The sequence below is a fragment of the Hyla sarda genome, chromosome 8 (assembly GCF_029499605.1).
Source record: "Hyla sarda isolate aHylSar1 chromosome 8, aHylSar1.hap1, whole genome shotgun sequence".
Lineage (NCBI taxonomy): Eukaryota > Metazoa > Chordata > Amphibia > Anura > Hylidae > Hyla > Hyla sarda.
The window spans coordinates 63,779,015-63,805,347 of record NC_079196.1 but is presented as its reverse complement, the minus strand read 5'-3'; the positions used below and the strand labels follow the sequence as shown (position 1 = coordinate 63,805,347).

At 43.4% G+C, this 26,333-nt stretch overlaps 1 protein-coding gene across 1 annotated transcript in view; it reads left to right on the top strand.

The window, feature by feature from the left end:
• SESTD1 (SEC14 and spectrin domain containing 1) overlaps positions 1-26,333 on the top strand; it is a 194,174-nt gene that overhangs the window by 52,430 nt on the left and 115,411 nt on the right. Inside the window, exons 3-4 of the mRNA XM_056534338.1 lie at positions 12,677-12,785; positions 20,531-20,621. Of these exons, the coding sequence (XP_056390313.1) occupies positions 12,677-12,785; positions 20,531-20,621 (200 nt within the window). The remainder of the gene's footprint in view (positions 1-12,676; positions 12,786-20,530; positions 20,622-26,333) is intronic.

Here is a 26,333-nt window from a genome sequence, read left to right as displayed (position 1 = left end):
TAAATTCACTAGTTAGGCTTCTTTCACACTACAAAATGACTCTGTTTTAAACATCAGTACGAAGTTCCGTCTGAAAATCAGCTGAAAACGTCAGTTAAAAAATCCTATACTGTCGTTAGAAAATCCCATTGTAGTCTATGGGATTTTTCTAATAGCCGTTTTAACCCGTTATAGCCCGTTAATAACGGCCGTTATTTTGAGATGGAAGATAGTAACGGGAGAAATAGTGCATGTAAGGGAGTTTTACCTGGAACAGTTTTTCACTATATTATTTGTATGGGCCATTTATATACTTAAATCATGTTTAGTACTTAGTAAGTTTTCATTTAGTCTACTCTGCCCTCTGGCAACTGTAAATATAGTTCCCAGTAGGTTCCCATTTGGTCTTCTTGCACCTCTGGTAGCTGTAACTATAGTTTCCAGTAAGTTGACTATTTAGTCTCCTACCCCTTCTTGTGGCTGAAAATATAGTCCACATATAGTTCCTATTTCGACTTATCCCTACTTAAAGGGTTTATCCACCATAAGGTGAATTTAGTACGTACCTGGCAGACAGTAGGGATCGACCGATTATCGGTCTGGCCGATAATCACGATTTTGGACATTATCGGTATCGGCAATTACCTTGCCGATAAGCCGATAATGCCCCGCCCCCACACCGCCCGCACCGCAAACGACCCCCCCCCCCCCCCCGACCCGCCGCACCGCGTCGCACCCCCCTCCGCACCGTTCCGGCCCCATTGCCTCCCCCATCCCCGGTTTTATGATTACCTGTTCCCGGGGCTCCTGCTGCGTCCTGCGTTACGCTGTGTGCAATGATGAGTGACGTGACGTCACCGTCAGTGCGCACAGTGACAGCTCAGGAGGACGCCACGGGAGCCAGATGTAGAGTGGAACCCGGGGACAGGTAATTATAAAACCGGGGATGAGGGAGTCAATGGTGTCGGGGCGGTGGGGGGTGCGACGCGGCGCGGTGGTAGGGGGCGTGGAGCGGTGCGGGGGTGGCGGTGATGGACCCCCGGACAGGCAGGGGGAGAGTAGCGGGTGGCGGCGGTGGTCTATGGCACCACAAAAGCCACTGCAGTGCATTGATTTGATCTGCAGCGGTGTCGCGGGGGGATAAATAGCCGATAACTTATACCGATATTCCGGTATAAGTTATCAGCTATCGGCCCTAACCTCCACCGATTATCGGTATCGGCCCTAAAAAACCTATATCGATCCCTAGCAGACAGTAATAAACATGCTTAGGAAGGATATGCGCTCATCTTGGGGCTAAATGGCTATGTCATGAGATTACGATAACACTGTGGCTAGCTTTTTGTGAACTGGTATTTCCTGTTTGAGTTTTCTTTTTTGCCTACAAATCCCATAATTCCATTTTCCTCCTTCCCACACATCAGCCACCCCACCCATTGAAACCTAAATGAGCTGCATCCATTCAAAAGACCTGTGGTTTTCAGACAGAGTGCCTACAGCTGTTGCATCAGTTGCAGATTGAGCTCTCTCCCACCAAGCAATCGCTCCACCCATTGAAGCAGACAGGCTCCCTGTCATCAGCTGACTAGTGAGTCAGGTCTCGGCCGCATTGCAACCTAGGAAAAATCTGAGATAAGTAATTTTGTATGCTGGTAAAAATAAATATTGGCGGGAAAAATCACAGAAGAATTGTGAGAAAACCATCACACACAGGTACAGACACTATATTATGAACAACACTAACTTTACAGCCCCTGTAGCATAATCAAATAAAAAAAATTCCTGGAATACCCCTTTAAGCCGCTGTAAATATAGGTTTCTGTTAAATTTCCTCCCCTTTGACAGCTGTAAATGTAATCCCTAGTAAGTTCCCATTTGGTCCTTATCCCTTTCTTTCCACAATCTATATTCCCCAGTAAGTCCTCCTGCAGATAGTAATAATTGTGCCATATAGTCTGGAAAACTTCACTGGTGGGACAACTTCTTTAATTCATCAGTTATGTCCTATTATTAAAGTGGTACTCCACTGCCCCAGCGTTTATGACTTTTTGTTCCAAATGCTGGGTGCGAATGCTACGCCCCTTCCCATAGACTTGCATTGAGGGGCGTGGTGTGACATAACAAGGGGCGTGGCCGTGACGTCACAACCCCCGCAGACCACATCCAGCGTTCGGTAGAAAATGTTCCAAAATGTTCCATTAAGGGGTTGTCTCAGGATTGACATTGGTGGCACACTGTTCAATTGCAAATTGTGTGGGGCACAGAAGTCGGGCACCAATCACCCTGTACCTTAAACCCTATTTCGCCACTAATGTTAAATACTAACATTGTCCTAGTTACCCTTGATACTAACCTACAAAAACATCTAGATACACATAGCCAAGAGGTTACAAATGATAATAATAAAGGTGAAACAATGAGTAACGCCTGCATGTGATGGCAACATGGAAAACACATAATCAAATGAGACCGCACCACTGTATCACGATAAATAGGGGTGCACAAGATGAAGAAGAAAACAAACAAAATCCAGAAATGCAGGGCTGTAGAAATCAAACTTCAGCACTCACCTATGTTCCAATGATCCTTTATTCGAGCATCAAATCCAAAGAAAACCGCTGGCCATGGGTGGGAGGGAGAGAGGATGCCGCTGCAGGAGCAGAAGGCTGTAGCCGCTGCGGCATTCTCTCTCCCTCCCCACCCCTGGCCAGCGGTTTTCTTTGGATTTGATTCTCGAATAAAGGATTATTGGAACATAGGTGAGTGCTGAAGCTTTATTTCTACAGACCTACATAGTCAAATATTCCTACCAATTTTGCAAGGGGGTGTCCCTGATGCTGAGATATTTATTACAGTATATTCCAAAATGGAAAGAACACTATTGAACTTCAGCTACACCTACCTAAATGACTGAAATAAGCCCCCAGCCTTCTCCTCCCCATCTTTTTCCATTATTGGATTTTTGAGTGTTCTTGTTTCTATCTACATTATAGTAGAATGGGTGGAAATATTAAGCAATGGGATCCTACCCAAGCTGTGTATTTCTTAGAAGTAACTTGTGGAATCTTTGCACTCAGCAGTTTTCGATATATTCATTCCATTTGCACATAAATGGGATTTGCTTGTGGCTAATGTTCTAGTGTTCTCTGGTTTGTGAAGCAATAGATCACTTTGTTTCAAGTTTACAAGTTACTTATTTGATGCTTTACAAGTGATTTTATAGGACTGTGTAGCTTTTACAATATTCTTATTCTTCTGAGCTTTGAAGACATTTCTGTGGCCTTTATAAAGAATATCAGGATTTGGTGTCCACACAGCTACAATTTGGGCAAGGACCACATCCTCTGCTGCTCTATGCAATTGCCCCACTGTTAGTAGCAGCATTGTCTGTTTATTTTAATGGGACAGGGCTGCAGTCTGATTGTGGGGGTCCAACCACTGAGACACCCTGCGATTTCTGAAATGGGGCCCGCTTACTCTCTTGTTTTCGGAGCAGAGCGGCCTCCACCCTCAGAGGACGTGCAGGAGTAACAGCCTGCACGGCCAATCATCGGCTGAGACTAGACCTCTTATCAGGGGGCCCCAGCTTTGAACCGCTGTGATCAGACAGCTATTCCCAATTATGCGGATAGTAGATAAGTGTAGCTCCCTGGACTACGCCTTTAAAGAGTCAAATTTAATTTGTTAAATTTTATAATCCTCCCAGTTTACTGCCCCAATAATGATAAACCACCCCCTGCCTTTATTTTTATAATATTTTAGTTTTCTACCTTGATATTGCTCTGTATTTTCTGCTCAGTCACCATGGGCAGTGTCTGCAAGATCACTGACCAAATCCTAGTCAGGCAATTTCAGCCCTCTAGAGTTTTTTTTAGACATTTTGTTAAAGGGATCATAACTGATAATTGTAAAGCCCCCCTATGGATTCAGTTGACTCTCCCAATCATGATAAACTACCCCATGTCTTTATTTGTATTATCTTTTGGTTTTTTACCTTGATATTGCTCTGTATTTTCTGCTCAGTCAGATTCACAGACTGGGAAGGGGCATTCCCCAGCAGGTGTGACATCATCTGAAGCCAGACAGGGGAGAACTTCGTCCCTCACTCTGCTACACACAGCCCAGAGCAGTTCAGTGTGTGAGATGAGCTATGATTGGATAAGGCTGCACCCCCCCCCCCCCCCCTCAGCATTTCCTTTGTTTGGATTTCTGCCAGGCCAGCAGGAGTCCAAAGTCTGTGCAAGAGATGGGGGGGGGGGGGGGGGGGGAGAATGTGCTCTGGACAAGTAGGGGAGACACTTTGTGGCAGCTTTTTAAACACAAATAAAACATAGAAAACTTCATTTTTTTTTTTTAAACAAAGTATATTAGAAAGATTTTTTATTTACCATAGGGAGTGCTATAACAAAAATTAGTTTTAATGAGAGTGCCCATTTAAGGCGGTAGCTGTGCTTGCATGAGAGCCATAGATCTTTTTAACAGCTGATTAAACACTGCCTGTCTGTCTTGAGGCTGAACAACCCTTTTAAAGTGTTCACTTCACTTTATAAAACTTATAACTTGTCAAAAAATGTTATCCTTCAAGTGGTCAGCCCACGACAGATCACTAGAACGAGTGGACTTCTCTCCCTACTCTGTGTCTGGGAGTGCGAAGCTCCAAATAGATTTACATTACGTGACACATAGCTGGGAAAGATTGTGCTGAGACCACACTTCTCCTGGCTCCTCCTACTGATTGATCGGGTCTGAATTCTTTTAATTTGTTGTTTTTTTTTTTTTTGTTTTTTTTTTATTACCGTTCCCATTGTAAGAGAAACTGTCATCAGTTTTTTGCTGCCCAAACTGCAGGAAGCATAAAACTTGTGCAGGCACGCTATGAATTACTCTGATATGCTCAGATAGTTGAGTAATCGTAGTTTTAAAAAGATGCCGGACCTGGGTAACTAGTCATTAGGGTGGTCCCCACAGCTGCTTCCCGCCCAGGTGGCTTGAGCGACTTGTTCCTCCCTATGCTGGCAGGGGAGAGAGCAACCACTAGACCCATCCCAATGACTAGTTACCGGGGTCCCATGCTTAATTTTTAAACTATGGTTACTCTATAATGCTTGAGCCTCTCCGAATAAATCATGGTGTGTTGGGATCACTCTGCCTGCATCGGTTTTATGTGGTTTGGGCAGCATAAAACCTCTGACAGGTTGCCTTTAAGGGATCTAAAGGTGAAGTATCATAAAAGAAAACTTATCCCCTATCTGAAGAATAAGGGCTAAGTTTTAGATTGCGGGGGGTCCGAGCGCTGGGGCCCCCTGCAATCTCCTGTTTGGAGCCCCAGTTCTCCTTCACAGCGGCACGTCATGAACCCCGCCCGAAGAGAGGGCCGCCACGCTCCCCCCTCTATATAGCTCTATAAGAGAGCCGAAGATTGCAGAACGGCCCTCCAAAAGAGCTATATTGAGGGGGAGCGTGGCGGCCCTCTCTTCGGGAGGGGGTTCGTGATGTGCTTCTGTGAAGGAGAGCTGAGGCTCCAAACGGGAGATCGTGAAGTGCCACAGCGCTCAGACCCCCCGCGATCTAAAACTTATCCCCATCCTTTGGATAGGGGATACGTTTTTTCCATGATACTTCTTCTTTAAGAGTTAATATATATATATATTGTTTTTTTGTAATATTCTTTTTAATGTTTCCTGCTTGGAGAGGCACTTTAAGAGTCGGAAGCAGTTTGTTCAGTAAATGGTTCCATGTGATATATTCAGGTGATGCTCATTATTAGGCATGGTATGCATTCCTTTACGTAATTACATTTTGACAGTAAATGCATCTTTGTGTTTAGCCAGAAGGTCCAATCCTCCGAGGGCCGTGAATCAACAGCTTGTGATTGGGATTCTTGAAAGGTCTTGACGTTGCTGGTTAAATTGAGAGCCAGGTAAATGGAGGCTCATGGCCCTCGTTCTAATTAAATCCACGTTTTTAACGTTCAAGGTAAAGCTAATTTTAGCTTTTTCATCAGAAGGTAGGCTGGCCTCATCCCTTATCCAAACAGATTGCGGGAGATACTCGAAATTAAATCATGTCTCCCATTGAGTCAAATGAATTAACATAGACATGGTACAACTGGTGCAATGCAGAATTGCTCTTGATTTTCTATAATGTGATGCAACACGCTTGGCAGAGGCTTTGTGGAGATTACATTGTAGTTGACAGCAGGCACTATCTTTGATGCTTTTTTTGTTTCAAAAGGGAGTTAAATGAAGACTGATTGAAATGAACTTGAAAATTGCTTCTTTTTTCTGTATGCACTACAGTAGCTTTTAGCAAGTATTCATACACATTACAGTTGTTTTCTTTGGTTAATGAACAGACTTAGATGTTGTACTATCTAGATCATTTTCCGGGCCTTTCAGGCATGTACACAATACTTTGTCTGGAAATGAAAGTTGCCTTTAAAGCTTACAGTTACTATGTATACATTTATTAGTGGACTATAGATGGTTACTATGCTTATAATAGGCTGGTGATCTATCACTCTGTTGTCTGGAGTTCTTGGTACTCCATAGTACTACCAAAGTAGACTTAAATGGGAACTGTCAGATTCAAAAAACTTTGTCGTGGCTTTGTTCAAGCTGAAGCACAGGCATTGATAAAAACGTGTCCAGAGGAAAAGTTGCCCATAGCAACCAATGAGCTCACTTCTTTCATTTTTAACAAGGCCTCTGTAAAATGAAAGAAGCATTCTGGTTGCTATGGGCAACTGGGCAACTATTCCTTTGCACAGGTTTTGATAAATCTCCCCCAAAGTCCAGTAAGTGAGGGTGGGCTAGCACTCCTCTCTCCTGTCTGATGGGACTCCTTTATGCTCTCTCCTGACTGATAGGACTCTTCTGAGCTCTCTCTTGTCTGATAGCACTCCTCTGTGCTATCTCCTCTCTGATACGACTCCTCTGTGCTCTCTCCTTCTGATAGAACTCCTCTGTACTCTCTCCTGTCTGATTGCTCTCTCCTGTCCTATCAATCAGACAGGAGAGAGCACAGAGAAGTCCTATCAGACAGGAGAGATCACAGAGGAGTACTATGAGACAGGAGTGAACACAGAGGAGTACTATCAGACAGGAGAGAGCACAGAGGAGTGCTATCAGACAGGAGAGAGCACAGAGAAGTCCTATCAGACAGGAGAGATCACAGAGGAGTACTATGAGACAGGAGAGAACACAGAGGAGTACTATCAGACAGGAGAGAGCACAGAGGAGTGCTATCAGAGAGGAGAGAGCACAGAGGAGCGCTATCAGACAGGAAAGAGCACAGAGAAGTCCTATCAGACAGGAGAGATCACAGAGGAGTACTATGAGACAGGAGAGAACACAGAGGAGTCCTATCGGACAGGAGAGAGCACAGAGGAGTACTAGGAGACAGGAATGAGCACAGAGGAGTACTATGAGACAGGAGAGAGCACAGAGGAGTGCTATCAGACAGGAGAGAGTACAGAGGAGTGGTAGCCCACCCTCACTTGCTTTGATTTTGTCCATGCCTGTGCTTCAGCTGGGACAAAGCCATAATTTTATAAGCCATTATTTCTATTAAAAGGAAATTAAAAATGTTTTGCCAAGATGTACAAAATATAAAATGTTTTTTGTACCGGACAGTGCCCATTTAAGCTATTTCTGTAGGCCAAAATTCTCTACAAATGTTGCATCAAGAATACTACAATAGTCATTGTACTCCAAAGTTGCCTATTGATACAGAAAGTCACAAATATGACAAAAAGAAAACATAGCATGCACTCACCGCACAGTACGGGTCTCACGGCCTTGGACTCCAGACCTCCTCGGTAACGTGGGACTTACAGCAGATGCTGACAGCACTCAGAAAACAGGCAACTGCCGGTGGTTTCGCGTTGCAATCAACGTTTCTCCCGGCCTGAAGAAACGTTGATTGTAACGCGAAACCGCCGGCAGTTGCCTGTTTTCTGAGCGCTGTCAGCATCTGCTGTAAGTCCCACGTTACCGAGGAGGTCCGGAGTCCAAGGCCGTGAGACCCGTACTGTGCGGTGAGTGCAGGCTATGTTTTCTTTTTGTTTCAACATTGTATACTGATGCCTGATTCTCTGTCCTAGCACCACCGCTGGTCAGAACAGAGACTCTCTCAGCTGTTCCGGGGGTCCTAATAGGAATGTAAAGATATATGTTGCTAGTGCCGCTATCCATTTCGTTCTCTTAGGCTAGGTTCAGACTACGGAATTTCCGCCTGCAATTTTGCTTTGAAATTGCAGGCGGAAATTCCGCTTACTAAAATGTACAGTGTAGTGAATGATTTTCTATTCACAAATTCACACTTCGGAATTTGTGAAGTGGAAAATCCGCTTTGAAAATCCGCTTAGAAATTTCCGCCTGAAGAAAGGCAGTGCTCTTTCTTCAGGCGGAAATCCGCGCGGAACATATTGCAGTCTATGGGAGACTGCAGTGTCCGCGCGGTCCTAGCGCCGAGTGATTCAGCACTCGGAATCTCAGGGTGGAAATTTTCTGCCTGGAGATTCCGCAGTCTGAACCTAGCCTTAGAAGCTGTGACAAATATGGCAAGACTGACCACCATCAATGAAGAGTGCCTTACCAAAATTGAGTTGGCCCAAGGGGAAGCTTAACTGTAAGGTTATGTTTGATGACAGACAGTAGTGTACATATGTACAACACAAATAGAGAAGCATAGCTGCACATCCACCATTTGCATTTTGATCTACTTGCTTCTCAGCATAATTTAAAAAACAGGTTGTTAGTATACATTTTGATCAAAAAGTACAAGCCCACTCGCCACGTCAAGGCCATCTTGTACTTGTCAGAGTGAGTCCCTACCCTAACACTGGCAATAGCGCTGGGCAGTGACCACTGCTCATAGCCAGCACTCCACCCATTTGGCACATGCGTTTTTAATTATCAGGAGAATGCATTAGGCTAGGTTCAGACTACGGAATCTCCGGGCAGAAAATTTACGCCCGGAGAGTGCGGCCAGCGCCGACTGATTCTGTCGGCGCTAGGACCATGCGGACACTGCAGTCTTCAATGGACTGCAATGTGTTCCGCGTGTATTTCCGCCTGAAGAAAGAGCAACGCATTCTTCAGGCGGAAATTTACAAGCGGATTTTCTGTTCGGAATTTGTGAAGCGGAATTTGTGAAGTGTGAATTTGTGAACGGAAACCTATTCTTTACACTATACATTTTAGCAAGCGGAATTTCCGCCTGCAATTTCAAAGCGGTATTGCAGGCGGAAATTCCATAGTCTGAACCTAGCCTATGGGTTTCCTCCTAGCATCCTCCCAGCCCTCTGGCAGGGAGCAAATGGTAGGTATTCACATTGGTGTGGTTGCTTTGCGGTTGTTACTGTGATTCTTTGTCTGTGGGGTGGTGTGGCCTGGAGCCAGGGGCTTGGTCGGGCAGCAGTGGGGGTGCCTGGCCTCTGGGTCGCTCCCCCTGTGGGCATGGTGTTGCGGTGGTGGTGGCTGCCGCCCAGCGCTACGCCAATGTTGGGTTAAGGACCCATTCTAAATAGGTGGCCTTGACGTGGCGAGTGGGCTTGTACTTTTTGATCAAAATGTATACTAACAACCTGTTAGTTTTTGAGTTTATGCTGAGAAGCAAGTAGATCAAAATGCAAATTGTAGATGTGCAGCTATGTTTCTTTTTCTCTATTTTTGTTTTACTATAGTAGTGTACATATGTTGCTTTGTAGTGATCAACATGTAGGTGCAACCAGTGTGGCAGATTTCTGGATTTTCTATGATCTTTTTCAAAGCCAATGCGTGCTCCATCCTCTGATTTGCTGCCCTTTGACTTTATACTGCACCTCTTCCAGTCCTTGTAAACCTACCCTGAATACAATACCTACATACACCATCATACCCCTCTAGCATCCTTCTCTCCCCTTCTTCTCTCTCTCTCTCTCTCTCTCTCTCTCTCTCTCTCTCTCTCTCTCTCTCTCTCTTCTACCCCTCGCTTTTCTCTTTCCCTCTCAATTCTCTTCTCTATCCTCTCTCCTACTTCTCTCTATCTCTCTCTCTCTCTTCGATTTCTCTCTCTCTCTCCTTTTTTATTTTTATTTTCTCTCATCCTCTATATCACGTTTCAGGAGCCAAGACAGTACTTCAACACTGTTCAGCAATCGGCTGGAGTTTTTTTTACTTTGGTTATATCCAGGTTCTTTTCAAATTTTTATCAGGTATCCAATAGTGTCTAACAAAATTGGCTAAAAAATAAAATCACACACACTAGAGTAGGTAAATATTACTGTCTATTGTGCGATCTGTTTAGGACATTAGGCTCCTTTTGGTGATCATATACACAATGGCTCCATCTTTAGTCAGGTATCATTACAAAAACAGACAAAGTATTCTATTCAGCCCGGCCTCGCTGTTTGTAAATTGGGCATCTAAATCATTGCATTGTATAATTTCATGGTGTAGAATGCCGGCGTGTAGCTTTCAGCCCATCTGTGGCCATCCACATCACTGACTTGTATCCAAGCGGTCTCTTTGCTTTATTCAATGAACTTCACACCATCACAAAGGAATGGTAGCTGGCAGAGGTTGCAGTGTGACTGCCAAGGCTGGCTGCCATATTTCTTTCCAATGCCGGTTACTTGCACCTGCAATTTGTTTTATGAGGATTTTTACTATATTCATTAAGCCAGTTTCATATGCTCATCAGGAAGAATTCAGACTGGGTTCCAGTCTTAGAAGCTCTTGTGGATTGAACATTTCCCATCCCCTTTACCTGACTTCTCTATAATAAACCTGCGGCTGCAGCCGCATTAAAGATGCAGGTTAATAGTGCAATAAGAAGCCTGTGACGGCACATATCCAGCCTGGCTCTTATTGCTTCGATCTACAGCTTACAATATAGGAAAATCTTCTGAAATGCTGTTACTTTTTCCACTGCTTGCAGAAGGTTTCACATTCCTATGACTATCTAAAGGGAAGAGAATTACAGTTCCAACATTGATGGTTTGCTGAGGGTTTTCGGTTGCATTTTCTTACAAAATCTTCGTCTTCTAGATACTGAGAGATTTGTAAAAATTTTATTTTGCTGTAAAAATTCAGTACAGCCCTTAATTGTATTAAAAAAATCAACACATAAACTAATAAAATGGCATTGATGTTAAATCAGCTCTGTGCAGGAAGGTGTAAAGAACCAAATTGAAGCACATAGACAAAATGATCTTCGTATTCTGTAAAATGTAAGAAAAGACATAAGGATAATATCTACAACAGTGGTTCCCAACCAGGGTGCCTCCAGCTGTTGCAAAACTACAACTCCCAGCATCTGTTTTAGCAGAAAACATAATAGTGCATGAACTCTGCTCAACTACTGTATTAAGTCAATGTGATTCATTGGAACCCGGTGGAGTACGTTGTGCTCTGACCCGTTTTGGGGGTGGTTTGGCACAAATAAAGACCCAAATGAATTCTTAAAGGATAAGTCTCATGTTCAAAAACGTATCCCCTATCCAAACATAGGGGATAAGTTTTAGATCGTGGGGGGTCCGGGCGCCTGTTTGGAGCCCCCGTGTGCTAGCATTGAAGCACAGGCCACCACGCCCCCTCCATATAGTTCTATAGAAGAGCCGTTCGCCAATCTTCGGCTCTCCCATAGCATTATATGGAGGGGACGTGGCGGCCTCCGCTTGGGGCGGGGGTTGTGACGCGCTCCTGTGCTAGAGCACGGGGGCTCCAAGCAGGACATCGTGTGGAGCCCCAGTGGACAGACCCCACGATCTAAAGCTTATCCCCTATCCTTCGGATTGGGAAAAAGGTTTTAAGCATGAGACTCCCGTGGAAATTATTTTTTTTTTAAATCAGCTGGTGCCAGAAAGTTAAATATTTGTAAATCACTTCTATTAAAAAATCTTTATCCTTCCAGTACTTTTTAGGGGCTATATACTAAAGAGAAATCCAAAAAAGAAATGCATTTCCTCTGATGTCATGACCACAGTGCTCTCTGCTGACCTCGGCTGTCCATTTTAGGAACTGTCCAGAGCAGCATATATTTGCTATGGGGATTTCCTGCTGCTCTGGACAGTTCCTAAAATGGACAGCAGAGGTCAGCAGAGAGCACTGTGGTCATGACATCAGAGGAAATGCATTTCTTTTTTGGATTTCTCTTTAGTATACAGCCCCTAAAAAGTACTGGAAGGATTAAGATTTTTTTTAATAGAAGTGATTTACAAATCTGTTTAACTTTCTGGCACCAGTGGATTTAAAAAAAAAAAAGTTTTCCGTGGGAGTACCCCTTTAATGGGACGGTGCACAAAGGCAATATGAACTTAGCCTTAGCAGTTTATTTTCTGATACCTTACTAACATAAAGGGTATCTTTAGGGTCTTTTTAGTTTCATAGACTGGGATATCCATCGAGCTCCCAGAGTATAGCGAACGTAAGAGGAACTTGTCTATTCTTTCGTTATATTCCCATTCATAGTGACCTTTCCTCAGTTTCTTAGGAATATTGCTTCCATAGATCTAGAAATGGTTAATCTCGTGAAGGTTTTTATTATTATATTCTACATTATGTATTATGACTTTATGCCTTTTCCGAATGACTTTTCCTTTAGTTCCAGGGCAAGCTCGTCTTTTCTCGTCCTATAAAGGCCCCTCTATTTAGGTGAGCAGCGGACTCAAAGGGCACCTTCCTGCTGCTAACATTGTGCTTTCTTTCTACAGGCGGAAAGGACAGAAGAAGCGGCCTCATTCTGACAGTCCCATTGTGCTCGGAACAGACAAATATGGATGAGCTGAGTGTCACCCTGGACTACCTGCTCAGCATCCCAAGGTGACTTTTACCTCTGGCATGAATAAATTATAGTGAACTTTAGCGCCAGTCGTATCCAGCTTTCTGTACTGTGTATTGCGATCAAGCACTGTTCAGCATGTCTACTTTCTACTTGGTTGAAACCGGACTTGAGGATTAAAACAGTAAAAGAAAAGATTGGCTCGGTCTGTTAACTCCTTATTTCATCACCAGGATGGACTGGTTCTATTGCTGGCAATGATCTGTCTTTACCTATTTATCCAGAATCCTATTTTATGGGATTCTAGTTTAGGACTGATATAGTAAACATCAATACTTTGTGGACATATTTTATGATACAGCAATTACTTATACCCAAAATATTTTCTAATAGCTGTTTTGTCAACATTGGAATTAGAAATTGACATTAGTATGTGGATAAGGAAGTATTAGTAGGTCACAATTGACAGGTAACGTCACGGGCACCCCCCGGAACAATAGCGGACACACGGGGTATTTATCAAAGGATTTATGTGGTTTTTTTTCACGTAACTTTGGCGCAATACTTTGGCACAGTGTCTTTTTGCGCCAAAGTTTGGCACGTTTTCTCCACTGTCATTTTTACAACTTTCTCAAAATCACACGGTCCTGTGTGTGATTTTAACTTTAGTCAGTAATTCATCATTTGTGCCAATCGATCTTTGGCACAATTTTGCACCTTTAGGAGTTTTGCACATGGAAAACACATGGAAAACACACTTAGCAATGTCAGAAAATGTAAAGGCATCAAAATACATTAAAAACATTTTTTGTGAAAGCAGCGACGCCTCCAGGGCTGCTCAATACTATCCTGTGACATAGTTGTCTCTGAGGAACCTTCACCCTCCATTGAGCCAGCATTGGACATGGCCACACAGGTTCAGGAAAGGTTAGCACTAAAGCAGTGGTCTCCAACCTGCGGACCTCCAGATGTTGCAAAACTACAACTCCCAGCATGCCCGGACAGCCAACCGGAGCATGCTGGAAATTGTAGTTTTGCAACATCTGGAGGTCCGCAGGTTGAAGACCACTGCACTAAAGTAACCAAACAAAAAAAAAACTACCCTAATTGAAAATAAAATCCATTTCACAAAAGAAAATGACTCATGTCGCTTGCTGGTATACTGGAGGAGGGACTCCGAAATGGCTGCTCTACAGGGTAAACTACGCGTCCTCTGTGGTGGTAAGTTCTGTGTAAAAGGCGATGTGAACAGCTGATTTCAACATTTGCACCAAAATTACTAACAACTTGCACCAAATGATACATTTGGTGCATGGCCACGAAAACCAAAGTGAAAAAAAAGAAGTCAAAAGAAACGGTCAACAGGCAAAATTGATAAATACCCCCCATAGTGAATGGTTGTGTCTGTGGCAGTAGTCATACGCAATGTAAACATATCAGCTCAATATAATGGCACTCAGCACCTTCACTCAGTAAACCTTTGTTTGGTCTGTATCCACTATCCACGAGCATTGACAAATCTATACGTTTTTGTGGAATCAATGCTACAAATACGTGTAGTGTTTGCTTATATGGGGGGGGTTACCCCTGCTTTTTTTGGAAACATGCCTGGGAATAACTTTTGTGGGGGAAATGAGACCCCCATCATTAGTGTTCTGAGCTAAAGTAAAATGTTTTTTCTTTTCCCTTCTCTTAGTAAAATGGTGAGACCAACATCCAGCATTGAAATGGTTTTAGATTTATAAAACTTGTCCACTATTTTATTTTATTTTTTTCGGGAAAAAAAAAACTGCTTTCCCCATGGCTTCAAAATGTTACATCTTTAGACCTGACAGGTTGTCTTCAAAGCAGTGCACCCTAGCTATATGTTGGATCTGGTCAAAACAGGGACATATACTGTGTCACAGGTCACATTTCACAGGTTCCCGCACACAACTTGCCAGGGTGAAAGCAGATGACCAAAGTCGGTCACTTAAAAGGGTTTTTCAGTTTTAGCTCAAAAAGGTTTCTTTACTACTTTATAAATAAAAAGGTTTACATTTTTTTTTTTTTCAATTCCTAACTGCTTATTTACATAGAAAGTAATGAAAACTGAGGGTGAAAGAAAATGGTAGTAAAGCAAATTTGTCATTAGACTATTTATTCTTATGTAAGTATGGGGGCAGGGCTGCTCTCTTACTATCCAGAATGTCACCAAAAAGTTTATTCTCTGAGATCATTGTTCTTATGTCTTACTTTGAGCTAAAAGAACATGGATAATATCACTCAATATCTCATTTTCCTGTTTGGATATAAGACTATGTTCACATCTCTGTCAGAGGATGAGTTCAGGGGGATTCTAGTCCTTATAAAAAAAATTAAATAAAAATATATGGTTAAAATCCATTGAAATGATAGACACCAGCCAGAAACCTCCATTGATGCCCGTCATGATGCACGAACGCCGGCTTAATTTATTGTCATTGTTCTGGTTTAAGACAAAGCAGATGAACAGAAATCCAAACAGAGTCTCCGTGCGGATGTGAACATAGAATTAGCTGTTGAATTATCCAATAAATGGGATTGCCCTGTAGGTGGTAAGAAGTTACAACAGGAGTTTCTCATTCCTAATTTCCAGGTTATAGTCCAGCACTGTGTCAATCAGTATTCTGCAGATAATACAGGCTATAGCTTCCTATGTCCTGTCCCATAGTATACCTTTAATAGTCAGGTATCCCCTGCCTCCCCCTCCTTCCGTTTAAAGAGTACCTGTCATCAAACCATATTTTCTAAACTAACTCAGATCATATTCCCTAACTACTCCTAAAACTCCTGCCCTGAAAAAAAGCTTTAAAAAGCTCTGTATCATAGCTTTCCCCCCCTGCTCACATTGTGTGAGCTCCCGGCAGGAGAAAGTGGGCGTTCCCCAGCAGGGGTGACATCACTGAAGCCTGCGAGAGCTGTGCCTCACCATGCCCCGCACGCATTTCCTGAGTTTGGACTTCGGCAAGTCCGGGTGGAGACCAAATGAACTGTTTGGGAACAGAACAGAGCCACCTAGTGGCTGTTTTTTCAGTCACATTAAAAAGATGTAAAGGTTGAGAATTTTAATAGCAAGTAAATAGCAAAGTGTCTTATAATTACATAAGGAACAATATATTAAAGGTTTAGTTTGGTGAAAGATACTCTTTAAGTATTTGTCACCATATGTTTTGCCGCCAAATATAAAGATGATTATTTTTCCCGAGTGAGTAGTGTTCTAACTGTCAGGACATATGGATATGATCAGACAATAGACTTGTTTTGTCACAAATGTAGCATTTTATATTATTAGAAATGATGTCCCTTTGCTGGAAATAATACAGGATATTAGTCACAATAATTAGCTGGCAAGTATAAAAGCCCTATAGTCTCATGCCTTTATATGGTCACTAAGGATTCATAGATTGTACATTTTATCTTGGCAGAGGATGATATATCCCCTTAATATTATAAATGACATTGAGCAGCACACCCCTCGGGACTGCAGCTGCAGTCATAGAGCAAACTGAACCAGTACAGGGAGGATGATGAGATTTACTGTATCTAAGCAGGTTATACAATGCATGCAATGAGAAGGAACTAGCTGCATACACCAGCATTTTCCAACCAGGGGGCCACCAGCTGTTGCAAAACTACAACTCCCAGCATACCCGGACAGCCGTTGGCTGTCCGGGCATGCTGGGAGTTGTAGTTTTGCAACAACTGGAGGCACCCTGGTTGGAAAATGCTGGTGTACACTGACGGCAAACATCTACGACTCTGAAGCCAGGCTTAGCTCTTTAAAGGGAAAGAGTAATCAGAAAATAACTAATTGCTTAACCCCTTAAAGGGGTACTCCACTGTAAAACTTTTTCTTTTAAATCCATTGTTGCCAGAAAGCTAAACAGATTTGTAAATTACTTCTATTAAAAAATCCCAATCCTTCTAGTACTTTTCAGCTGCTGTATACTACAGAGGAAGTTCTTTTCTTTTTGAATTTCCTTTCTGCCTGACCACAGTGTTCTCTGCTGACACCTCTGTCCATGTCAGCAGAGACATTGACAGAGGTGTCAGCAGAGAGCACTGTGGTCAGACAGAAAGGAAATTCAAAAAGATAAGAACTTCCTCTGTAGTATTCAGCAGCTGATAAGTACTGGAAGGATTGGGATTTTTTAATAGAAGTATTTTCTCATACAGCTCCATTGGGTGACACAGGAACCGTGGGTATATCTTGCTGCTACTAGGAGGCTGACACTAGGCATACAAAAAAAGAAGTCGGCCCCTCTCAGTTTTAGCTTAGTGTCATAGGAGGCAACACGGGCCTTGATCGCTGCTTCTAAGGGGTTAATGCTGGGTTTCACCGCGATTAGTGATTTCCGGCATTAGACATGTGTCCCGGACATTGATAGCCGCCGGGACCACCCCGCTATGACGCGGGGTCAGCTCATGACCTCGCATCATAGCCAGGGAGTGGGCGCAGGACGTACAGGTATGCCCTGTGTCCTTAAAGGGGTACTCCACTGGAAAACATTTTCTTTTAAATCAAGTAGTGCCAGAAAGTTAAACAGATTTGTAAATTACTTCTATTAAAGAATCCCAATTCTTCCACTTTTTAGATGATGTATACGTTCTGAACTCAGTGCTCTCTGCTGACACCTCTGTCCGTGTCACGAACTGTCCAGAGCAAAAGAGGTTTGCTATGGACGGAAAAGAACTTCCTCTGTAGTATATAGCAGTTAAGTACTGAAAGGATTGAGATTTTTTTTTTTATAGAAGTAATTTACAAATCTGTTTAGCTTTCTGGCACTAGTTGATTTAAAAGAAAATGTTTTCCAGTGGAGTACCCCTTTAAGAATTTTTGATAAGTATTTTTCCTTTTTACCATCAATATTTTTAAGATGGTCCTGACATCTTGCCGTTTACAGTCTGGCCACTAAGCCTGATAATAAGCTGACACTTTGTGTTCTGCAGAAATGATTACAGTGCATCACATTTTTATTGCAATAAGCTTCTTTATCTTTTTTTCATTAGCACATATAAGCTAGCAGCCCTTGCATGAAAGTGACTGCTGTTCTGTGCTGATCACTTTCCAGCAGTCTCCTCTGTATCACAGACAGGATTATAATTAAGATGACATTAGGATATAGATAAGACAGGATCAGGTTATTCACAATAGATGCTAGTCAAAGCTCACCCTTTCCCTCTCCCTACGCAATGACCTTTGCACAGATCACAGAATATGCCTAGAAAACTTCCCATAGAAGTCAACAGGGTTCCCTTGAGTCTTCTCTTTTCTATGTCCATGTGGCTTACTGTAAGGCACATCTATAAATTATGTGCAGAACGCTCAGGCAAGATGGATGCCCCCATAATAATGTACAACAACAAAAAAATTATAGGGTCACATTCACTCCCATTAAAGCTAGTTCGTATCCAACCTAAAATAGATCTTTTTAAAGGGGTTTTTGAGCTAAAACATTTAAACCTATACACAGGATAGAAGATATCCTTAAAATAGGAAATGAGTGTTCTAAATGGGAATACCCCTTTAGACCCATTTTCACAACTGCTTTTTTTATCCTGGATTTGCCTACTATTGGGTTTCACAGCAGCAAAAATATATACCATTATGGTGCTGCTGTTTTTAGGGTTTTTAGGTTAAGGACTTTCTTAACCACTACATGCCATCCACAGTAATAAAGTATTGTTGTGGTAATTTAGAGTTTTGAAAAGACACTTTGGAAAGAACAAATCAAAATACCCCATCAGAGACAGACACCCATGTTTTTTATGCCGTCAGACTCCTATTATGTTGTGTGTAAAAATTTAATGAGATTTTGCAAATGAGATTTCAGAAGGTGAGCGTTCTTTATACAGTTTAGGTTCTCAGTACAAAATAAAGGGCCATAAAGCTTCACAGAAAATAATGAAATGGCTTCATGTTGTATTTTTGGTGTGAGAGTCTAGGGAAACCAGTGAATTGAGGCTGCATTTGTGTGACCCAATGAAAATGAGTATTGGTTGTACATATATTACACATTCATATGTCTGCAACTATATCATTTAAGTGTACCTGTCAGTTGCAAAAACCTTTTATGTAATGTAATGTGTAATACACATTGCTTAATAATTGTGTATATGTTTGGGTTAAAAAATGCTGTCTTGTCTCTGCAGCTATTGTAGCTAATGTGTTTGGGCTGAAACAAAATACAGTAAGTGTGGGCGAACTAGCAGGGCTCTGTGCAGGTTCCTGGCTTGTGCATCAGCCTGCTGTGTGAGCCGGGGGCCTGTCATAGATCCTCGGTGTATAGAGCCCTGCTTGTCCTCAGTATACAGAGTCCTGCTTGTCCTCGGTGTACAGAGGCCTGCTTGTCCTCGGTGTACAGAGGCCTGCTTGTCCTCGGTGTACAGAGCCCTGCTTGTCCTCGGTGTACAGAGCCCTGCTTGTCCTCGGTGTACAGAGCCCTGCTTGTCCTCGGTGCACAGAGCCCTGCTTGTCCTCGGTGCACAGAGCCCTGCTTGTCCTCGGTGCACAGAGCCCTGCTTGTCCTCGGTGCACAGAGCCCTGCTTGTCCTCGGTGCACAGAGCCCTGCTTGTCCTCGGTGCACAGAGCCCTGCTTGTCCTCGGTGTGCAGAGCCCTGCTTGTCCTCGGTGTGCAGAGCCCTGCTTGTCCTTGGTGCGCAGAGCCCTGCTTGTCCTCGGTGCGCAGAGCCCTGCTTGCCCTCGGTGCGCAGAGCCCTGCTTGCCCTCGGTGCGCAGAGCCCTGCTTGCCCTCGCTGCGCAGAGCCCTGCTTGCCCTCGCTGCGCAAGAGACCTGCTTGCCCTCGCTGCGCAAGAGACCTGCTTGCCCTCGCTGCGCAAGAGACCTGCTTGCCCTCGCTGCGCAAGAGACCTGCTTGCCCTCGCTGCGCAAGAGACCTGCTTGCCCTCGCTGCGCAAGAGACCTGCTTGCCCTCGCTGCGCAAGAGACCTGCTTGCCCTCGCTGCGCAAGAGACCTGCTTGCCCTCGCTGCGCAAGAGACCTGCTTGCCCTCGCTGCGCAAGAGACCTGCTTGCCCTCGCTGCGCAAGAGACCTGCTTGCCCTCGCTGCGCAAGAGACCTGCTTGCCCTCGCTGCGCAAGAGACCTGCTTGCCCTCGCTGCGCAAGAGACCTGCTTGCCCTCGCTGCGCAAGAGACCTGCTTGCCCTCGCTGCGCAAGAGACCTGCTTGCCCTCGCTGCGCAAGAGACCTGCTTGCCCTCGCTGCGCAAGAGACCTGCTTGCCCTCGCTGCGCAAGAGACCTGCTTGCCCTCGCTGCGCAAGAGACCTGCTTGCCCTCGCTGCGCAAGAGACCTGCTTGCCCTCGCTGCGCAAGAGACCTGCTTGTCCACTCTATTATCTTGACAATCTTTAATGGGGCGGATTAAAAAGTGGGTGTTTTATCCCAGACAACCTGCAGAATACGCTGTTAACATTTCACTGTGGCCAGATGTACAGTATTCTGTTCCTCCAGATGAGACTATATACTGCAGATGGCGGCTGGAACATTACCAAACAACTTGTTCTGTTTTACGCTCTGTCCGGAATATTAACGCAGCGTTCTGGAATGTAAAGTGTCAGTGAGCAGAATAGTCTGTCGCTTCTTTGTTACTTTGAAATGCGTCGTGTTGTATGATAAAAGGGCCTCATAAATTACAGTATTTTGTGAAAAACTGCTGGTAGAGTAGAACTGAAATTGTGAAACTGTTTATTTAACGAGAGAAGAATTGTTTTCAGATATATAAAAATCCATTCTTTTTCCAGTGACAAATGTAAAGCTCGAGGGTTTACAGTCATCGTTGATGGAAGAAAGTCCCAATGGAATATAGTGAAGACTGTTGTCCTTATGCTCCAGGTAAATGATCATATTCACGCTTTCTTTTGTATTTACTACAGTATTTTACATAAGTGAGTCCACCCCCATCAAAATATTTTATTCCATCTTTTCTTGTGACAATGCTAAAGATATGACACTCTGCTCCAATGTAAAGTAGGAAGTGTGTAGCCCCAGCATTATGAACATATTGTTCCGAACGCTTGGAGCGGGCGGCAGGGGGTCATGATGCCACGGCCACATCCCTCATGATATCACACCACGCCCCTCAATGCAAGTCTCTGGAAGGGGGCATTGCAGCCACCACGCCCCCTTCCAGAGACTTGCATTGAGTATGTGTGGCATGACATCACAAAGGGCGCAGCCGTGATGTTACGGCCCCTGCTGCCCGCACCTAGCGTTCAAAAGAAATGCCGGGTGCTGCCCAGAGATCACGGGGGTTCCTGCTGCGGGGCCCCCGTGATCAGACATCTTATCCCCTATCCATTGGATAAGGGATTAGATATCTATGGGCGGAGTACCCCTTTAATGTCTAAACCTTGGCCACAAAAGAGGAATGTCCAGATTGCCAGTGTTTGCCTCTTGAGAACGCCGCTGGTGCTGTGAAACATGTTGAGGCTGGCAATATAGTTTGTGGTCTTAATATTATCTAGTGGGCTATTTAGGTATCTGCAGTACCTCTTTATTAGTTATGGATTGGTCACTCCTCTATAAATATTGATTACTGATCCCACTGATAATTAATTTTAATTACATATAAATTTTTCTGGGTTTATTTTAAACGTCTTTAATAAAAGGTACATTTTAGGGTTATATTAATAAGGGTTGTTACACCCCGGCTATGTTCCTGGGGTTTTGGTGTTCTAGTGTTTATGGGCCTTTTATGCCCTTTGGGTTTGGTTTGAGTCTTGAATGTCCAGATTGGTCCCAAGGTGTCAGTATTTTGTGTAGCCACCATGATTTTCCAGCATCATCTCAAACCTTCACAGATTGCCCCTGGAGTCCTCCTTCACTCCTCCATGACATCATCATTGAGCTGAGTGATGTTAGAGTCCTTGCACTCCCTCACCTTCCATTTGAGGATGCCCCACAGATGCTTAATAGGGTTTAGGTCTGGAGACATGCTGGGCCAGTCCATCATCTTTACCCTCAGCTTCTTTGCCATGGCAGTGCTCATCTTGGAGGTGTTTGGGGTTGTTATCATGTTGGAATATTGTCCTGCGGCACAGTCTTTAAAGGGAGGGAATCATGCTCTGTCTCAGTATATCACAATACATGTTGGCATTCATGGTGCCCTCAATAAACTGTAGTTCCTTAGTGCCAGCAGCTCTCATACAGCTCTAGGCCATGATACTCCCACCACCAAGCTTCACTGTAGGCAAGACACACTTGTCTTTGTACTCCTAACTAGGTCGTCATGGTTGACACCATCTGAACTAAATAAGTATATCTTGCAAAATTTGTAAATATTTGATTTTTTTATTATTTTTTTACTTTTGCTTTTGGTCATTTGAAACAACTTGCCTTACTTTAATAGCCTATGTCAGGTGGAAGTCAGGTCATTTTTGGGCCGTAGGCATTTTTCTTGCCTGACTGAAACCGCAGCAGACCACAGTTTGTCCTTGGGAAACAAAAACTGATACAGTACAAACATGAACCGGCCAGAGTCACCAGCTCACCCCAACCAGCTCATTGAAATTAATGGGGTACAGTACGGGTGTTGCGGATTTGGCAACAGCTTTTTTTCATATTGTCCATCCTGATGCGGCTGCTGTATGCCCCAAACAGGATGTGAATGCAGCCTAACACGGTTTTGTGTGTGTGTGTATGGGGAAAAAAATCTGTACATACATGTTAATAATGGAGATAGGGGGATGATTCTGCGAGCAAATGGACATTTTATTTCTATAAAAGGAAGGACTTCTGTAAAGATCCAATCTGTCCATTATGCTGTCCCTGTAGACAAAAAATCCCATTGGAATTAAAGGACTTAATGTACTCAGACGAAAAAAACATATCCCCTATCCACATGATAGGGGATTAATAGCTGATCGCGGGAGGTAGGGGAGAAAGGATATTTTATTGTTTTCTTTTTTTGTTTTTTTAGCAGATTTCTCCTTTCACAGACAGAATTCTCATGTCTATAGTGTAAAATTTTTCCACAAGATACTACAGTCCAGTGTCTGATACAACCAGCTACAAATCAGCAGAATGGTTTTGTGCAGGACTGCCTTCACGTAGTTTGATGTTGGGTTGCCGCACAGGGTTAATCCTTTTATAAAGACAACATGTACGTGGAGTTTGTAGGTTATCCCTGCGCTCATCTGCGTCGCTTCAGGCTTTACAGTGGTGTCAGTCTGTGTATGTCAGATTTCCGGAAAATCAGACCGCGCTCTCTATGGAGACAGAGACTGATGCGAGTGATTACTTTCCCTGTACGTGCCTGCAGAATATATTCAAGCTGGATAAATAATTGATGCTAAATAAATAAAACATATGTTCCAATTGGAATATTTACAGATCACATTTCCATGGGCAGTGTCTGCAAGATCACAGACCTAATCCTAGTCAGGCAATTTCGCCCCTCTAGAGTTTTTAAGACATTTTTTGAAAGGGATCATAACTGATAATTGTAAAGTCCCGCTATTGGTTCAGTTCACTCTCCCCATCATGATAAACCACCCCCTGCCTTTATTTTTATTTACTTACGGTATTTATTTTACCTTTATATTGCTCAGTATTTTCTGCTCAGTCAGATTCACAGGCTGGGAAGGGGCGTTACCCAGCAGGTGTGACATCATCTGAAGCCATACACTGGGGAACTTCCTCCTTCACTCTGCTACACACAGCCCAGAGCAGTCCAGTGTGAGATGAGCTATGATTGACTCAGGCGGCACACACCCCCCTCATCACTCTAGACTGCATTTCCTGATTTTTGACTTTTGCCAGGCCAGCAGGAATCCAAAGTTTTTGCAAAAGATGGGGGAAAATGTGCTCTGGACAAGTAGGGAGACACCTAGTGGCAGCTTTTTTAAACACAAAACAGATTTTTATTTTTTTAAACAAAGTACATTATAAAGATTTTTTATTAACCATAAGGAGTGCAATAGCAAAAATTAGTTTTACTGACAGTGTCCACTTAAATGGGCACTGTCAGATACAAAAACTTTTGATATGTTGTAAATCATGTATAACCAATAGGTTTTGCAATTGCTTTCATTAGAAAATGTTCTGTATTTCATACTGAAAAAGCCAGTCAAACAACTGCCCCCCTGCCTGCTTGGACACATACTAGTCCTGCTGTGTCCATGCATCATCACCTATGTCATGGACAGACTTCCTTGATTGACAGCTGTGAGTGCAGGGCTCAGAGCTGGAAGAACAATCCTCCCACTGTCAGCTTGTGTCCCGCTACTGTCAGTGAGGACAAGCTGGGAGTTGTAGTTTTGCTAATGCTAGGGGAGATGTGAGCAGACAGCACACTGAAGGAGGAGGCGGAGACCTGCACAGTGAGGCCACGCCCCCTCCCTTTGAAAGGAATTCAGACTAGTGAGCTAAATTAAAAGTGTGATAAAATAAATAAATAAAGGTGCTAGACACATAAAAATTAGATGTACATGGTCAGGATTAGGTACTGAGTGATATATTTAAGGACATCTGTAGTGCTCTGAACTTTATCCCATATTCGAAGGATAGGGGATAAGTTTTAGATTGTGGGGGTCCGAGTGCTGGGTCCACCTGTGATCTCCTGTATGGAGCCACGGCAATGTACAGGAAAGGGGGCGTTCCGTCCCCGCATGACGTGGAAGCAGGCACGCCCCTCTATGAATCCCATAGAGATACATGGAGGGGCGTGCCAGCTGCCGCGTCATGCGGGGACGGTACACCACCTTTCCTGAACATTGCCGCAGCCCCCTATAGGAGATCACGGAGGGGGCAGCGCTCGGACCCCCCGCCATCTAAAACTTATCCCCTATCCTTCAGATATGGGATAAATTTCAGAGCACTACAGATGTCCTTTAAAAAAATATATATATGTTTTGTTGGATCTGAAGGGTGCTCTTTAAGCATTCACTCCTTTAAAATGGACATATTAGCGGGACATACATTGTGGGTATAAATTAGCACGTGGCTAGATAGGGCTCATCAAGATTTTGGGCATACCTTTTCTTTTCTTTTTTTTTAAATTAATAAATGTTCATAATCCTCTCCAGTTTTGAGATATAAGCCTTTTTGTTATGTAAAGGAACATGAACCTTTTAATAAATCCTCAGCAATTCTTGCCCAATCCAATTTCATTGGCACAAAATCCGCCACTATACTATAGTGTGTATTTTGTAGCCCTTCGGGGGCTTCTAGCATGTTGCCTAGTGCAGTGTTTCCCCACCAGTGCGCCTCCATCTGTTGCAAAACTACAACTCCCAGCATGCCCGGACAGCCTTCGGCTGTCCGGGCATGCTGGGAATTGTAGTTTTGCAACAGCTGGAGGCACACTGGTGGGGAAACGCTACCCTAGTATATATTCCCTAATATAAGATCTACCTGGAAGCAGAGCCACTTTAAATCCACAACGTGTTTTCGGTCTCTTTCATTCTTGTTCAGAAGTCACCTCTATAAATTAGCGCCTAACCTGGTAGTTCTTAAAAGAAAATCGCGCTGTAATGTCAGCAACTTCATTTACCGTGCTAGCTTCGGGCGCCTATCAATGATGAAGGGGGATAAGTAAAGAAGGCACCGGGCTCTGGCTGCAGCTCCCACAATGCCTGTCACTCACCCCCACACAACCCGTAGCAGCAATTAAGATAAAATGCTTTTTCTTTTGCCCCGAGGCTCCTCTTCTAGTGAAGAATAAAATCTCCACGACTGGCTGGGAGGCTGAACGCAGCGGTCCCGCCATCACATGAAACAAGTCAATAGTCTCCATAGGTTGTCTATTTGATATTTAAAGTAACATGACCGGTTTCATCTTGAGGTTAATGTATAAGAATTGACTTTGCGCTGAAGCCCTTGAAGTAAAACCCTTGGGTTGGAACGATTTGATTACTGAACCTGTTTTCTTTTCATTGCTACATTTGTTTTTTTTTATCTTTCACTATTCTTTGCCGCGCTAAATTATTCTGCCATAGAGGTAGTTTGTCCATGATTAATTGTGCTGCTGTCGGCAATATTGAGGAGCGGTACATTTAGCTTTAAGGGGTTAACCAGGATTAGAAAAGCAGACTTATTTTCCATAGATAATTCTATTAACCCCTTAAGGACCAGGCCATTTTACACCTCAGGACCAGAGCGTTTTTTGCACATCTGACCACTGTCACTTTAAACATTAATAACTCTGGAATGCTTTTAGTTATCATTCTGATTCCGAGACTGTTTTTTCGTGACATATTCTACTTTAACAAAGTGGTAAAATTTTATGGTAACTTGCATCCTTTCTTGGTGAAAAATCCCCAAATTTGATGAAAAAATTGAAAATTTTGTATTTTTCTAACTTTGAAGCTCTCTGCTTGTAAGGTAAATGGATATTCCAAATAAAAAAAATTTTTATTCACATTTCCAATATGTCTACTTTATGTTTGCATCATAAAATTGGCGTGTTTTTACTTTTGGAAGACATCAGAGGGCTTCAAAGTTCAGCAGCAATTTTCGAATTTTTCACAAAATTTTAAAACTCACTATTTTTCAGGGACCAGTTCAGATTTGAAGTGGATTTGAAGGGTCTTCATATTAGAAATA